This window comes from Topomyia yanbarensis, chromosome 2 (assembly GCF_030247195.1).
Source record: "Topomyia yanbarensis strain Yona2022 chromosome 2, ASM3024719v1, whole genome shotgun sequence".
Classification (NCBI taxonomy): domain Eukaryota; kingdom Metazoa; phylum Arthropoda; class Insecta; order Diptera; family Culicidae; genus Topomyia; species Topomyia yanbarensis.
The window spans coordinates 173944792-173962085 of NC_080671.1; the positions used below are offsets into that span (position 1 = coordinate 173944792).

General features: G+C 38.2%; 1 protein-coding gene across 1 annotated transcript in view; it reads left to right on the top strand.

Moving 5' to 3' along the window:
- Window positions 1–10218: 10218 nt before the first annotated feature.
- Window positions 10219–17294, top strand: part of LOC131682162 (putative uncharacterized protein DDB_G0271606) — a 213453-nt gene continuing 206377 nt past the window's right edge. The window contains exon 1 of the mRNA XM_058963420.1: window positions 10219–10743. Coding sequence (XP_058819403.1) covers window positions 10660–10743 — 84 coding nt within the window. The 5' untranslated portion in view covers window positions 10219–10659. The remainder of the gene's footprint in view (window positions 10744–17294) is intronic.

Sequence of the window (17294 nt, forward strand, 5' to 3'; positions counted from 1 at the left end):
TCGTTTGTGGATTGGGGGACTTTGCTACTCAAGAAAACTAGCAATGATGTATAATATCATTTTTTGATGTACACAATGTGACAAAAAATGAAAACAATTATTTTTCTCAAGGTTTACAATTTTTTTGAACTATCATTAGATTTGTTGAAGTTCTTTTCTTTAGCTCTAATCCTTTCACCGTACTAGATAAATTTCACCGTACTAGATACATGAGATATAAACCACGATAATCGCACTCGGTTTGGTGTCCCGATCAGAAACACATAACAAGAATATTTCAAAACTATATCTCCCGTTGTTACTTGTTATAATTTTCTGTTATTTTAACTACTAACGAGACCAAATTTATAACACAATATGTTACGAAAATTGCATTCTGTTATAATCTTGTTATTTCATTCTGATCAGGGTGTGACCTAATAGGTACCGAACCCGATCAGAAAGAAATAACAAAATTATTACAGATTGAGTTACTTTGTTATGATAATAAGTTGTGTTATAACTTTGGTCTCGTTAGTTGATAAAATAACAGAAAACATAACAGAAATTCTTCTAGTATATACCAAAAATATGACAACCTGTGATAGGCTTCTATCAGAATTATAACAAAATTTGTTAGGTTCTCCCACGGCCAATATAGCTTTTATTACCTATTGTATAGAATCAACGAATTTAGCGTGCAGATCTAAAAATAGAATAAAATAGAAAAATATAGCATACATTAAGGCGCTTTTCGTTTGGAAGCAAAAAGCTTCATGTAGCAAAAGCTTTCTATAGTTTTGTCAAATGATTGCATACATGCTGGCTGATTGTTTTTATGAATATATGACAAGCTGATTGTTATTAGTGGATATAGCGATTTGAACCTGGGTATTCTGAGTTTTATGGGGATATTTCCTGCATGAACCAACGACGTTGCTTTCGACCGATGTTTAATGTTAACATAATATTCTACGCATTCGTCAAGGGCAAAACGATTATAGATGCAGAAGATGTTTCCAGAACGCACACATTGAACTTTGCCAAAGCCTAAGGACTGTTTATTTTCCTTGTATAATACGCTTTGTTTTCGTACAGTTTTGCTCACTACTACAGCTGCCTATATTACGATAGACTGAATAGCTTTATAATATCTTTTCAGATTAGGAAAGTGGGGCTATTTTTAGATTCTGAATAGTGCGCTTCGGTGCTTCTCGTGTACGTTAACATGATTTACACGATTGTTAGGAATAATGTCGATGCGATATGGTAACATTTAGCGCATAATTTACCTACATTATTTTACGGAGAATACGACAAATGTTACTTATGATTCCTAATAGATTTAAAGAAACAAATATCAAAGGCTTGCATTTTGAGATTTCAAGTAAAGTCGCTTTTGGGGTTTTGTTGTTGGCATTTTCAAAATGGGGAAGATTAAGCAAACCAGTACAATTATCTCACATCTAATAAATTCGCAGAAATACATTTTTTTACAATAGTTCAATCTATCAACTGCGAATATTCTAACAAATAATCATAAAATTCGAGAAATTTTTGAGGATTCTTCGGTGTGACGAATTTTAGAATATTTCATGTTTTCTAAAATACATTTTCTTTTCTAAATTTTATTTAGTTTTAAGGAGGAAATTATTCAATATTTTTACATTAATGTTTTTAACTATTTCAAGCACTATCTAAAACACATATTTAAATTGTAACAACAAACAATAATACCAGCTGGGATGTATATTTATTCAGAGATTTCTAGGCCATTTTGAAATATTGATAGCTTTATGCAGCATACTCTCAAATATTAATTTGAACAGGTCGCATTATTCCTTTTATAACTTTCTACTAAATGAATCAAGTATCTTGATTATTACAAAAATTTGTTAATATGATGTTTTTTACGACGAACCCATCGAATACAACGGTAACATTAGTACATATGCGCATTCAAAGTAATTGTCAGATCATCGTAAATGTCAAACTGTCTTAGGTGGAATGAAAAGATACAACAATCTCAAACTCAAACATTTTTATGCGGGGGTTGAAATAAAAAAAATTACAATGCTTTGGTAATTCGGAGAACGCACAAAATTAGATACCCACAAACTGAACAAGTTTCGGTTGTTTATGAAAAACCCGCATAAATAGGAAAAATCGGACTGAAGATCCTCGAAGATCCTCAAAATTCATAACGGTATTGTGGAAATCAGTATAAATCAAACAGTTTTTTAGTTCTGAAAATTCGTTTTCGCAATATGCACAATTAATTAAAAGAAAATTGTTTATAGAATCATTTTACTAAACCATAACAAATAATTTAAACATGCTTTTTATTTGAATCCGCGTTTCTTTATTTCATCTGGAGTGCTTGATACTTCCTGCATCTTCTTTAAAATAAGTTTTATATGAAAATTATATTCTTTGGAATAGCTTGTTGATAACTTTGCGATTCCAAAACTTTTTGAATAAAGACTTCAACATTGAAATCATAAGCCACATATTCGAAATTGCGTGTCAGACGAGTGTCTTAGAAAATAGGTAATCTCTTAATCAAAATGCAACCAAGTAAGTTAAACACCTTATTTTCAAGTTTTCCGACCACTTACATCTAAAACTTATCTATTCTCAAAATCGTGGAACTTTGAATATCCAAGTGGAAAACGCAAGTATAAGGAAATCAAAAAAAAATCGAAAATTTGCTTTAAAAAGTTGAATAAATACGTTTAAAATGAGGCTTCAGCGTATTAGCAAATAGACGATCATTGGTGTAATATAACAATCATTCACAGTTGATCGATTGATTTGTTTATTGGGGCTTTTACCAACTGGTCATTTGCCCGCTTTACAGTTTACAGTTAGCGTTCAAAGATAATTGTGAAAGAATATTTAATTATAACATCATCGTTATATGCGTACATTAAAATCATATTAGCAGTTCAATGATATCACCAGGAGATATAATCTTGATATAAGTTTGTTTGCCTTGCTGATAGGGATATCACAAAAATAACACAGTGAGTAATAAATATCAACATGAGATATAAATTTGATAGCTTTCTGTTATGTCGTTCTGATCGGGAAAGTGCACGTGTCAGGGATTCAAGCAGAACTTCATTTGATCGTGAATTACAAACTCTATGAATTACAAATAGCAATATGCCTATAAAACAAAACAATTTTGCGTGGCAACGGTTATCACGAGATCGAACATATTGTCTGGGCATGCGCCGAGTACTGTTCTGCCAGATCTCAAATGTTCGATTGGGCCCGAGGAAGATCACCCAATGTCCCGGTTCGAGATGAACTGGCAAGCCGCAATCTCCTCTACATGTCAATCATATACACCTTCCTAAAAACCATCAATATCCAGATTTAACTACCCCTATCATTTCTCCTATCATTCCCAGAAGTGCCCTCTTCCGCTTACCGTACCCCAACGATGGTTTGATGGGACTCCAAGACGACACAAAACATATTTGTCGAATGACACAACAAACACGAGACCTACAGCACAACTTCCACATCTGAGCTGTACTACGAAATCATCTGGATGAACCCCTGCCGGCTCGAGGAAGACCGCCAGGCGTCTCAATACATGATGCATCCGTCCGAATCTGTAATCCTTACCGGTGATGCCCGATGCCGGAAACTGAAAGTTTGATATCTTACCCCCTCCCCTGTCAGACTTGTCCACCCTCTCTCCCCTGTCTCTGATACACAGATGTAGGACTTCACACTCCCTCCCCCTTCTCCTCCTTAAATATCTTCGCAAAACTTAAGTGCCCCTCTGTCCTCTAGTTTTAGTTGATCAATATATAATCTCGTTGAGAAATGTCCAACAGTATTAATACTTAAAAATAGCCATAATTAATCCCCCCTAATCGTAATAAAATTGAACCACCCCCTCTAGTTTTTTTTCTAGTTTTATACGTTAATATCAATGATCATGATGAACAAATTGATACTATTACCAATCCAAAGAAGTATTATTGACATCTTTGCGCATTCAAGTTTATTAATTTGCATTCATAACTTATTATCAACTTTACTCGAATCTAGAAATATGAGCGGCCCAAACCATATGAACGCCACTCGTGTATGGTAGAAAGTAAAGATAGCACGTTTAGTGCGTATCGTAGTAGCTCATAGTTGCCTTTGTTTTATTTGTGGAAATACCACATTCGGCTTTGTTCCATATTGCTCTTAAAGCCACGAAAACACTTACTTACAATGTCGAGTAAAGTCTCTGATCCCAAGTTACTCCGTCATTGTGGAACGCACATAATTAGCCCTAATCATCCTTTTGATAGCAGCGATATCTCTCGAAATTCGAGCTTTTTTTCTTTTCTCAGTTTAAACCCCTTCTTACGGTCCACCGGGAAAATTCTACCGCGAATGAAATGATTTTTGTGACGCTGCCACTTCATCATGTTGCAATTGTCAAACTAAGAAAGTCGTCTTCTTTTATTCACAGCTTTGAATAACTTATATACATGCTAAGAAAAACAAGGTATTGTATGGATAGGTAACACGAGAACCTTAATTGTATAATGTTGCAACCCTATCGAAAATGCCCTAGAGAAGACTCAAAGTTTTATTTTACACGTTAAAACAATATCAAATCATCTCACCAAACAAAAAAATACGAAGCAACATTGCTTCATTTTTTCTCGGTGTGTACTTTTTACTCAGCGTTTTACAAAAATCGAGAAGATCGTGTTCGATCAATTTGCGAGCCTACATGAATTTTCCCAAATGTAATTAATCGGATGCGCGAGTTTTTGTACCGATGTCGTTCCTTGTATATTCTATGTCTCTCTCGCTCTCCAAAACACATTCACTTTTCTTCCTATTTTTGTGAACTTTCGGCATTGGTTTCTCGCCAGATTTGGCCTTTCAATCGTCCTCCTCGAAGCTAAATCCGATTTTCGTTAGTGAGTCTGGTAGTCCGTAGTTTGAACCAGCCCCACCGATGCGATACTGTGAGCAACCAAAATACGTACTAATTCACTCACACATTGAGCCAGCCAGCAGTGAGCGAGCTGTACTCCGTGGAAGCTCAGCCAAACGGGGCGACACGGCGAACGTATGTAAATTGATGTTGCGTCTATTAAAATACATTTCTTCTCACTTTCATGCGGTGAATGTTGATGATGGTGAATTGAACGATCCGCGGAGGCCGAGAAATCCGCCACACGAATCGAATGGCGATAATCCCCGCGGGGACCTGTCCTGTCTGCCGCTGCTGCTGCCTGTTGGTTGTTCAACGCTGGAGGGCATCTTCGGCCCGTTCGAGTGAGAGTGTGTGATTCGTGTTTCTATTTACTGCTGCGCAGTATAGTCCGACTGATTCGTCTGAGCAGTTGACTGTAACGAATCGTTTCCGAGAGCGAATGCACCGATGATTTCAACAGGAGGTTACTTGGGAAACCCGATATAGGTACCTTCTTTCGGGGACAGTTTTGCTATTATGAAACCTGTATTTTTAAACAAATTTTAAATTTTCAGGAATTCGATTTCTTCGGCAATTCGAAATCGAGGTCATTTGGCTTTAACATAATTTCTTGGTGCGCGCAAATCATCGGGATTGTTGCTTTTGCCAGGCGCTAGTCGACTACTAAATTTGGTCACCTTGTTCATAGTGATTATTTACAAAATAATTTATTTTCGTTGCTATCAGATAATTTAGTTTATTTTGATGAAGTCACGAATGCGATTGGAAGCTACCTGAAGCTTCAAAACGATCCCACTAGAATTTCATAACGCACAATATGCGACTCTCGGAGGAATAATAATCAAGCAACAAGTCCTAAGATTGAAGTAAGAGTATCATATTTGATTAAGGCTGCTTTAGGAGACAAAAAAGAAACGGGCTCGGCATTTTCAGATTTGTTTTATTTTGTCAAACAGTTCACAAAATCAGAGTTTGGGTTATTTTATTTCACCTTTACGAAGAAGTTGAAACGGTATTTTTTTGTTAAGTAGATTAAGTTCTAACATATGTCGCCGGTATGCGTTTGAAATTAAATTCGTATGTTTCTTTAATGCTCGCTAAATAAAAAGGTAGTTTATTTGAATTTAAAATACACCATATCATTCCACAAACCTTCCTTTACATAATCAATGGCTGTTTTTTGAGTTGTCCTACTGGAGCTGGCTTCCCGTCAAAATCACTCACTACAATTGCAGCCGAGACGGGAATTGTCACCCACTAAAAACTGCAATTGCAGCAGGCCGTGGTTCTGAATGTGATATTCGCTATACGGTTCAGATATGCGCGGGCGTTGGTACTTCACAATCGCGTGTATCATCGCGCAGGGTTCGAGCATTTGTACGTAAACGTGTTCGATCGCGTGTTTGAATGTAGCGTGAGCTAACGTGTATGTATTGTAACGACGTTTAATTGGCAAGGGACTGGAAGGTGTGAAATATTTTTATTAAAAAAGCATAGTCATATGAACAAGTTTTGAATTTTTCGGCGACTTAACCTTTTGTCTGCTACCGCAGGAGTCACATATATCACTTCGAAAAAAAAACTTTCGTGTTTGATCCCCTCCTATTGCATTATGAACAAGCGTGGACAATATCTGTACCCCTACCCCTAAACCATGCTTAGGTGAACTTCTCCGATTTCTTTGTAATTTTTTGAAATTTTTATTTCCCAAAAATTGTTTTCCATTTTAGAAAAAATACGGTTTTCTTAAGGTGTTTGATGTGGATTGAAGACCTTAATGAAAGTCATTCAATCAAAACTCCATAGTTTTTTGTAGACTTTTTTGAAAATTTCTCGTTTTTTAGCAATATCACAAACTTTTGAAATTTGTATATTAAAGACTAATAATTATACTAACACAAAATTGAAGTGACCGATGAATTCTTGAATTGACTCATGTAATAGTAACAACAAACTTTCATATCCTAAAAATTGTGGGATTTGGTCACAGTTACAGAAGATTCAGTTAGGTATTCCTGAGAGTAAAATTTGGAAACCGTACTTTGTTCCGTGTATGAAAAAATATAAACCAAAGTAATCAATCGATTATAATATGGCAAATTTATTTTTACATTCTTATAAAGGAAAAAATGTAGCGAGGAAGCCACGTAAACAACTCCCATACGTCCATCCTCCTCTCCGTGGACAAGCGTGAGCTTTTTGTATTCCCTATCCTAAACTGTTTATGAAGTTTTTTTTGTTATGGGAAACTTTGACACTGCGACCACTGTTCAGGTTATCTTTTGTGGCTGCCCTGTTTGCTCTACATGTTACAAATTGCCCGAATCCAATGTAGTTGGAAGCAAGTTGTTTGTTTGTCCATATGTGTCGTCCCAACCGGGTAGTACATCATTAATGTAGCTGAGAATCCGTTTGGGACAGGTATGCCATATCTCGTGAGGCGTCATAAGATGCCTTCCGAAGTATCGCTCCCTTCGAAGAAATAATACTGCACACAGACAGAGAATATGTTCCGAGCTCTTTTGCCATTGTTTTTCAGATGATGCCTGACAGGACAATGTCCCGTAAATGAACCTGTGATTATACGTAAGCCTTTACGTTTTAGATCCATTAGTTTTTTGGCTCTCGTTGTATCTGGATGTACATGGATGAATTTCTTAGCTTGTCGAGCGCCTTCTACGTTACGCCAGTCGTTTAGTAGTTGAACTCTTGCCCATGCCGAGAGTTCTAGTTTAATGGTACAGGTAGATATACCTAGAAATGGTTCTTGTCCAACAAACATGTTTGATGAACCACACCTGGCTAATTCGTCGGCCACTTCGTTACCATCGATTCCTTGATGGCCAGGTACCCAGAATATCATCACTTTATTCCGAGTATCGTTTTATATCTGAAAGGTAATCTTGATTCGAACAAGATTGTATTTGACATCGAGTTGTTAGCTCGACTAAACATTTAAAGATTATCAGCATCATATTACGCAAGTGATGTAGCTGTATATGGACCACCTCCGTGAAGTTAAGCTTTATGTTCACCTCTAGTATACAGCCAACGAAGCTAAAACCGTCTCTACTACAGGAGAACATTAGTGTTGGAACGCGTGTTACGCCGTAGTAGGGACGGTTTTATCTTCAGTGGCAGTGACATTTGATTTCCCAACCAAGGCAACGTTAATATAATGTTTGTGCATTGGATACGTAACAAAGCGGTAGCTAGAATTAATTACTCGTTTCGTTATAGCGGATCGATTTTTATCTTCTGTTCTGGGCGAGATGAAGGTAGACTAACAATTAGGCTTACCTTTTTGACGGTTACAAACATTTGTTCAGTGATCAAGTAATCAATTTATATGTTAAGTTCTTCTGATTTGATAAATTTCATCGACAATGAAGACAACAACAAATGCATGAAGGCAGACATTTTGGGATTCAGAAATTTGAAGAAATTTGAAGATTACAAGCCAACAGTCAACTTTGAGATATCCTACATTCTTGGCATGCACTGTTTAACAGAATCCTGTTGTTTGCTTATTACGTTATTCAAGGATTTTCAAATTAACAAAAGGTTCAATCGCATTCAAAATGGAACACTTTTGAACAACAAATCACTTAGAAACGAAGCATCTTTCTTTCAATCGCAACTGTTCATAAGAATGAAAGAAATATTTTTTTTCTCGAAGAAAAACTGAAACAAATTTTCATGATTGCTCCAGTCAGTATTATTATAAGCTAATATTTCCCTATTTTACGGAACATTGGACAATTTGATTTAGCGTTTTTGGGATATACTGGACTGCATTATCGTTGTACCGTAGTACCTCCTCGCTGTAACGGCAGTTGGCTAGATCTAGTCAAACCGTAACTGGACCGTCATGGACTTTATTAAAGTGTAAAATCTCTTTATTCGGGCTTTCCCTTTTCTATTTTTCCGAATTAATAGACATGTTTTTCTTTACTTGCCAAATTATATTATTTTACGAGCTCATCTGCGAATACAAACTTGAATACGGCAGGAGCCTTGTACAATTTGAGCCGCGGATTTTGGTTTCGAAATCGGCTTTTGCATTGGACTCATCATCGTTCAAGATACATTCTTAAAGGCTCGTCAGTACCTGATCGTAAAATTTACAGACCCGGGTTTTGGCCACTTTGTGTTGTCTAAATATTCTCGGAGATGGATTCGCCGCACAGTACAGCGTGATAAGACACTAGTAACTGTTTTCGCCAAATCATCATATGAGATGGTGGGATCAGTTTTGATTTTCCGGCTGACCTTTAACCCCAATTGACCTTCAACCGCAGTAAACGTAAAGTTATACGTTATACGAGTCCCTTGTAAACTGTCAAAAAATCCCATACAAACTTCAGTCAAGTTGGTCCGGTAGCTAGACTTGTCCGATTTACTTCAAATTTAAGTACTCCTGGTCGGACTAGGAATCGACTCAGGGGTGTGCCGATTGAGTTTTTCAAAATTCATTTTTTTCCTGGGCAGTCTATTGCACACACTGTGGTCAGACACATCAAATGCAGTTGAACGTATCACTCTCAGCCGTTACTCCGCTAGATCTGAACTTTTCTCATGCTTCGATGTGCGACCGTTGACCACCAGAAAAACGACAACTCCGTGCATCATAACACAGAACTGAAAGTATACACTATAACACCGACGCGAACGGTCTACCATGGAGTTGTTAGGATCTCCGAATACATGTGTCTAGAGTTGCCGTAGACCTTCGCCTGCCAGAGACCCATTCGTGAGACCATCAAAGACCGAAGAGCGAGAGATTGTGCCTTTGCAACTCTAAACAGCCACAGTGGCAATTGAAGCGGAAAATACCCTCTCCACCATGGCTCAGTAAGTAATCAATTTGCATGTAGGGGAATGTAAATTTTAATATTTTTCTATGATAAATTTTATCAAAGTCTCGTAAACAAGATATTTGATGAAAATTTTAATTTTTTTAAATGAATATTGTGGTATCGAATATTCACCGCAAAATAGACAACAAACAACGGTAGACTGTGGCACTCGCCGATTCGCGACTCTCATCCCCGACGTGGTGCCCCGCTGCAGCTGTTGGCGCAAAAGGTAAGACATCGACGCGAGAGAAACACTTGAGCAAAAAAAAGCACCAACCTGAACACGCTGCATCGTCGCCGTTGTTGCTCTTGGAATACAAAAAAAATCGGAAAGAGAAAGACTTTTTAGCATTACACTATTGAACGTGGCCATCAGTTCTGGTGGGAACTTTGCTACGAGTGGTAACGAACAAATTCAAGCTCCAGCTTGCGAGGGATTTTGTGCATTTGGCGATTTTTGGCCTGCATCTGCGCTGGGAGAAGATATTTCCCGTGCGTGAGTTGGTTATCCGTGGTCCGTCCGATTGGTGAGGCCTTTTGTAGGCGGAGTGGAGGAAGATAAGGGTGAATTTAGATTTTTTGTGACGACTTGGTGGGAAAAGGATATGCTAGTGATAATTGGTGCACAATAGCAGGAAATTTGTTAAAAGTGTTTCCCAGAAGGATAGTTGCTATTCTGGATTGTGCTGAGTCCTCCGAGAAGGTCTTACGAGAAAGTGAAAATTTTACTATAAGTTAAAGGAGTAAAACCTTTACGGTGATAAAACAAGTGTTGCTCGTGATCTTCGGTGTACAGCCCGAGTGATAAATCATCCCATTCAATTCTGTGAATAGTGCTTCCCAGTGCCAACCATCATGGGACGTTTGATCCTACTCGTGAGCTTCCTGATAACAGGTGTGCTATCGCAAGGATTCCTACAGCCGCCACCTTTTAGACCGGTGAGTATCGTGCAACCACTTGACGTGTGGGGTTGGTACTTTCTCCTTTTTCGAAGACGATAATAACAGCGATGACGACGATGAGACGGGCGGCAACCGTGCGGTGGTCTGTGTTGCGTTGTCCAATCGCTAGGTTCAAAACCGGTCCTTCCGGACAAGTAGAAACCAAGCGACCAATCAGTGGTTGAAATGAAACCGAAATTTATTCACGGAACCGATTTTCCCTAACGGGAAGAAGACTTGGGATGGCGGTAATAATGGTGAAGACGATGTTGCCGCAAAAAAATGTAAAAAAAAATTATGCGACAGTTTGGTTCAACGAATATCCGCCTCCGGGAACGGCCCATGAAGTGTAATGGTTAAATAACGACCGTCGTTTGCTAGGTGGATGCAGTGGTGCCAGTTTTAAGTTCGGATTTGCACAGAAGTTTGAAACTTTACACAATTGATTGGCTTTCAGAAAACAATAAGCAGTGGAGTGTCCCCGTTTGAGGGCCGGGTTTTGTTTTTTTCCATAAAACTCGATGCGATGTTTTATATTCTGTAAGTCCTATACACCTTTCGAATGGTGTGACAAATACACCGAATATAGTTTACTGATCCACTTTGAAACAAACTATGAGCAATTTTCTAAGGAGATGTTTTTGGCCAACAATATTTTCGTCCACGGTTGTTACTAAATTTACTAAAAACGCTGAAATATGATATAAAATGAATACAGGTTCACAGCTTAACGCCTTCGTGCCCGTGTTGTTTGTAAACAACAACTTTTCAAAGCAGCTATAACTTTGGTTTAGGCATAATTTGCTCACAAAAACAAGTAAGGTTAATAAATGAGACTATTACCTTTCATTTGAGCAGTACTCGTTACAAGTATTGTCCCTAGAACTGAAGTTATTGCCATTAGTCAGATTTCAGATTTCAGAGTATTTTGCAATATTATTGAAAATTGATAAAACCTATCGATTTAGACTGTGTTCTACTACGTTTTCCACGCAGTTGGACTATTGTGAAAATTGCAGTAAAATTGTATAGAGCATTGGAATGTAAAAATTGAGCAGCTTTTAGCACTGTGAGAGAAGCAACTATCTTTATGAAAAATCGTTTTTCGTGTTTCTTGAACCCAGCATTTTCAAGAAAAAATAGTAATTTACGAACCAATATGCACGAGAAAAAAGTTGGACATGAGTGGGTTAAGAATCTTTATAAATTGTTTGACCCTCAAATTAGCAGAAATTTTCGTTTCGATGGCTTTTCGACGTACTCGCTTGTACGCCGTTCGAACCTACACTAATAAAATATTGCAATTGATATGCAATTAAATACACTTGAATACAACAAATATGATTATACACAAATGTCATACGTAGTGATTTTTCGGGGTTGCCCAGAACCGTCCACAAAAAGTGACCCACACCCGGGAGTAACGACACTTTGCCAATGACACCACGTTTTCTTCCACCAATGGTTTCAAAAAAATCTTTTTCTTTGTGTGTGATAAACGTCACCTCTGACTTATAATTTATGTATGTTTACTTTTTTTATTCAATTCGTTTATTTGGTAAGGCACGCTTGCGTTAGCCTAAAGGTGCGGTTTTTTCTTTGTTTTACATTTTGAACTTTTAAAAAATTAAAACTAGGGGGTTACACATTTAAATATAATTTTGTTTTTATATAATGAAACTGAAGAAATTTTACAGCTGCTTATAGATATACAAGAGGGGATAATATAATATTCGTAGGATTAGGGGGGGGGGGGTTGATATTTTGTTTGTTCTTTGCATAGTAATGCACTTTAGGATTTCTAGAAGGGAGATTGTTGAATCAATTAATTATTAATTAAGCGAAATATTTTACAAGCATAATAAAACTAGAAATAACTGAAGGGAGTGGTTCAATTTTATTTATATTAGGGGGGAATTATTAGGGCTATTTTTACGTAGTGGCTATTGGGCATTTCTTAACGAGATTAAATATTGATCAACTAAAACTAGAAGATTGGGGCACATAAGTTTTGTGAAGATATTCAAGGGGGGGGGGGGGGGGGTAAGAGACAGGTAAGTGAGGGTGGTCAAGGCGGTCTTCCTCGACGATTTAATAGCAGGGCCGGCGGAAAGCGTGGGTAGTATGGGTAGTACTACCCACTCGAAATTTTGAACAATTTCAAAAAATTTAGATGTGCAACGCATGTATCTCGCACTACACACATTTGAAAACATCGATGCACCACAATTCCATTTGCATAAACGAACGTGATTTAATGTGAATGTAATGTAAGCGTGTGCATTACGAAAAGGGAAAAAATCCTTACTAATGGACCCCTCACCCTATGCTTTCAACACACTCGGGCGTAAAGTGTTTCGCCGCCCCTGTTTAATAGTACGGCTCAGGGGTCGACAACACACCGCGTTGCGCGTGTGATGTTGTGCGTGTTTGTTGGGTCATTCGACAGGGATGTTTTTTGTCGTCTTGGAGTCGCAACAAATCATCTGGTTTACAATATAGGCGGAAGATGGCACTTCTGAACATGATAAGAAAAATAATAGGGGCAGTCAAATCTGAATATTGATGGTTTTTAGGAAGGTGTATATGAAGGATTTATGGACGAGATCGCGGCTTGCCAGTACATCTCGAACCGAGACAATGGGTGATCTTCATCGGGCCCGAAGAGAATCTAATAGTTGAGATCTGACAAAACAGTACTCGTCGTATGCCCAGACAATATGTTCGAACTCGTGAGCACACGAATCAAATCCATCCCCTTGAACCATTGATACCTTCGGGATGATTGAATGCAGCCATCGTCCCAACTCTCCATTGCTCCATAAAGTTTGCCAAACTTTCGAGGGTTCTCTGAAGAATAATAGTGCAAAATTCGCTGAAGCTAATTGGTCTTTCATAAATGTCACCATCTAAAGCGCCAGCCTTAGCTAAAGAGTCCGCTTCTTTATTACCTGGAATGGAGCAATGCGAGGAGACCCAAACTAAGGTAATCTTGTACGATCTTACAGACAAAGCACGCAGGCGCTCCCAGATTTTCCCTAGAAAATATGGAATGTGCTTTCTAGGTTTCACTGAACGGAGAGCTTCGATTGAGAATAAATTTATTAAGCCAGCGCTTCTTTCATTTTCTGGCTGAGATATGGGAACACTTGGGGTTTTTGATGTTCCTGGAAGTGCTGGGAACTCCTTTTCTGAGCTCAGGTTACTGAGACCGGGAGCGACTTGCTTCGGTTTTGCACCAGTACATCCTGAAGTAGTTGTTTTAGGGGGGGCATGAAGAGACACCTTCTAGCTTTTACGACGAAGCTTGGAATAGGAAATGTTCCTCCTTTTTCTATTGCTTCTAGGCACAGCAGAAGATGATCCCTCCTGGGGTTCATCACAGTCGCCTTCGTCAGTAGACAAGTTGGTATGGATGTTCGTAGAGACAGGTGGCGTAGCTATCTTAAGCATTTCTGCAAAATATCGCTTAGAGCGTCCCTGAAGGGAACGCTTAAGGCTCTCCTCGAGCTGTTTGTACGCGGTACATGAAGGAGATCATGTGGGTTTCCCCCACAGTAGAGACACTTTTCGACATCTCTTCCACAGGAATCATCCGCATGATTCCCACCGCATTTCCCACAACGGGTTTTATTGCTACAATGGGAGACTGTGTGTCCCAATTGTTTGCAATTAGTACAGTTCATGACCCGCGGCACAAAGAGGCGAACAGGTAGACGAATTTTGTCAAATAGGAGGTAGTTGGGTAGATCAGAATCGGCAAAGTTCACCCAATAAGAATCTGAGTTGATGTATGTTTTTTCCCCGTCAGCTGCGAGTGATGTTGAATGCAAACGTTTGCACTCCAGGAGCTTCACTGGCTTAAGCATGGGGTCTTTGAAACAACCAGTCCCATGTTTCAGCAGGTCCTCGCAACTCAGACTCGAATCGGAAACGACCCCAGAGACTTCAATCCGGCTGCTGGAAATATACTCTGTACTCCTTCATAAAAGGACCGTAGCCAGCAATATCATTTGCTTGATTTAAACTGTTTACAACCAATCGAGGCTTATCACATAAAAAAATCCACAGTAACTCTGCATACCTCAAAACTTATTTTATAACGAACAGCTTTGTTGAAGAATGCATATTAATTGGAGGTTCCCCCACACAGTTATTTAACTTTGAAGACCAATCGATTTTTTTGAAAATTGCTATTCTAAGCATGTGTGAAATCTTTCACATAATTTTATATGAGAGTATCTTTTTTCTGCAAAATCGGATCAATTTGAAGTCTTCGACAATGTTGATCCTTACACCTTAAGCCATATATCTGCAGATTGTGGGATGCACAAGAAGATACTGGCATTTTTTATTTTTTTCAATTGCCAATTTTTCTTATATTTTCTCTTACAAACTTCAAAACTCTTGTGAGCGAACTAGAGTGTTCGGAAAAAGCTCATATTTGAGAAATAATATGTGAGGCCAATTATCGTTTGATTTAACAGTGTTCCGAAAAAAAGTCAAAATTGTTGCCGGTCTATTGGATATACTTTGAGCCGGAGAGCCGATTTTGTTTCGACATCCATCTCACCTTGAGATGAACCGTCGTCAGGAGAAGTCATTTTTGCATTTCCTAGTGCACGTAAGTAGGAGAACCAAGAACGTAAAATAATACTTAACTTGTGTATGTAACGGTATCCACACGGCTTACTAGAAGAACACTGCTTTACTGGTCACTGGCCGGCAAACGGTACTCAGAAACAGAAAGACAAAAGAAGAGAAAAAATACTGTAACTTCGACGAGGCGGAGAGTGCGCAAGATAACCTTGAATGGGGATTAGCACTATTCTCTGTCGCTATACACTGCACGGACTGGCAACAAAACACTTGTGTCTCGACCGAGCGCTCGCAAAAGGAATGCCGTATTTTGACTTGTTGTATTTCGAAAAGATTTCGGAAATAAATCAATCACTGATGCAAATAGATATTTTTGGTTCTAAGTATACTAAAAAATAAGCTTCACAAAGATGCTGTGCGAAGTTTTGTAGCACTTGCAAAACGCATACGTTAAAAATAACAGTTGACTAACAACCGGGAATAGTCCCCTACTTTCAAATCACATATTAGATTTATAGCTGCTCATAAACCCTTACTAGATCGAAATCGGATCAGGTCCCCCGATGCTAATGGCATATTAGTAACAGGCTACAAAGCACATGAGGAATGTGTCCATCAAGCAAATTCATTCGCTCATTAATTCTTGAGGCAAAGTTTTCCAATCTTTGCGATTTTTAACGCTCTGCTCTCAGATGTGAAACTAGTGAAGTTCTAGCATCCAGGCATATGATGAAGAAGAGCGAAATGGCCCATTCGACCAAATAACCGGAGATTCGAAGTTTGTCTATCTGTCTTTAATCGTTCTCCCACAGTAGTGTATTCTCTTTATTTTAATTATATAGTTTATAGACAGTTGTATAGCAGTATCCTTAAGACACAGTCAGTTTTACCAAGAATGTCATAATTTTTAATTAAACTGTTCTTAAGTAGAAGTAGAAAAACGATATTTTTAAAAGGCCTCGTGAGTGCCGTGCTCATAGCTTTTCTGCTCAAAACATTAATTACTCTTGTTAATGATGTTTTTTAATTGTTTTTGCAAGTGGAATACTATTAAAAACCGTCTACATATCCTGCTTAGCAGGGCATTGCTAAAAAAATTATTTTAATTCTCAAAGCACCTCCCACCCTCCTTCATATTGTGACAAATATCAAAGTAAGCTCAGCTTTTACATTACATGGACAATTTTTAACCTCGTCCACTTTGATTAAACTTTTTGCTATTGCCACTATGAGCAAATATGAGGTCAAAATGCATTAAACGCTATAACTTTTAAAATAGCACTCGGAAACATATAGTGTGTAACTTTTTTTTATAGAAAAAACAAGTATTTGAAGGGAAGTATATTCGTTTCTTGAAGAATATGAGAAGTAAGGGTTTTGGGTGCACATTAAGAAGTTTTAAACCAATTTGAATCTGGATTCTTACTTAGAAGTTTAAGCATCCGGCTTACAAGCCTCGTATGCGAACATTTTCATTTGAATGCCAATAATTTACCTTTTTGGAAAAAAAAATACTGACTTACGTGTCTGTGTGGGACAACTACAAACCGAACAGTGCGGTCTGAGAAAACCTGAAAACAACTATCCGTGGCAGATTCCCAGCTTCTGGCAACCCTACCACGATGTGATAATAAAATATATTTACAGTCAACAAGAAGCGACGACAAACAAACCAAGCATCTCCGGCAGCATACCAAACGAGCAGGCGAAAACATTTCTTCTTTCTTTTGACCTTTAAGGTCTTTTCGTGTCTTTAGTTTTCACTTTTGATGATCGTGTGATTGCTGGTGTTTTTTTCGGATTTTTTGCATTTTCTCCATCTTCTTCCCAGGCTAGCCGGTGCCGTTCGTTACCGTGGGCTGCAGGCTGGTCTGGTGCATGCTACTTTTCCGACTCGCTGATTCCCGTTTCTTGCTTCCGTTGTCGGTTAGGGTATCTTCTTCGATTCA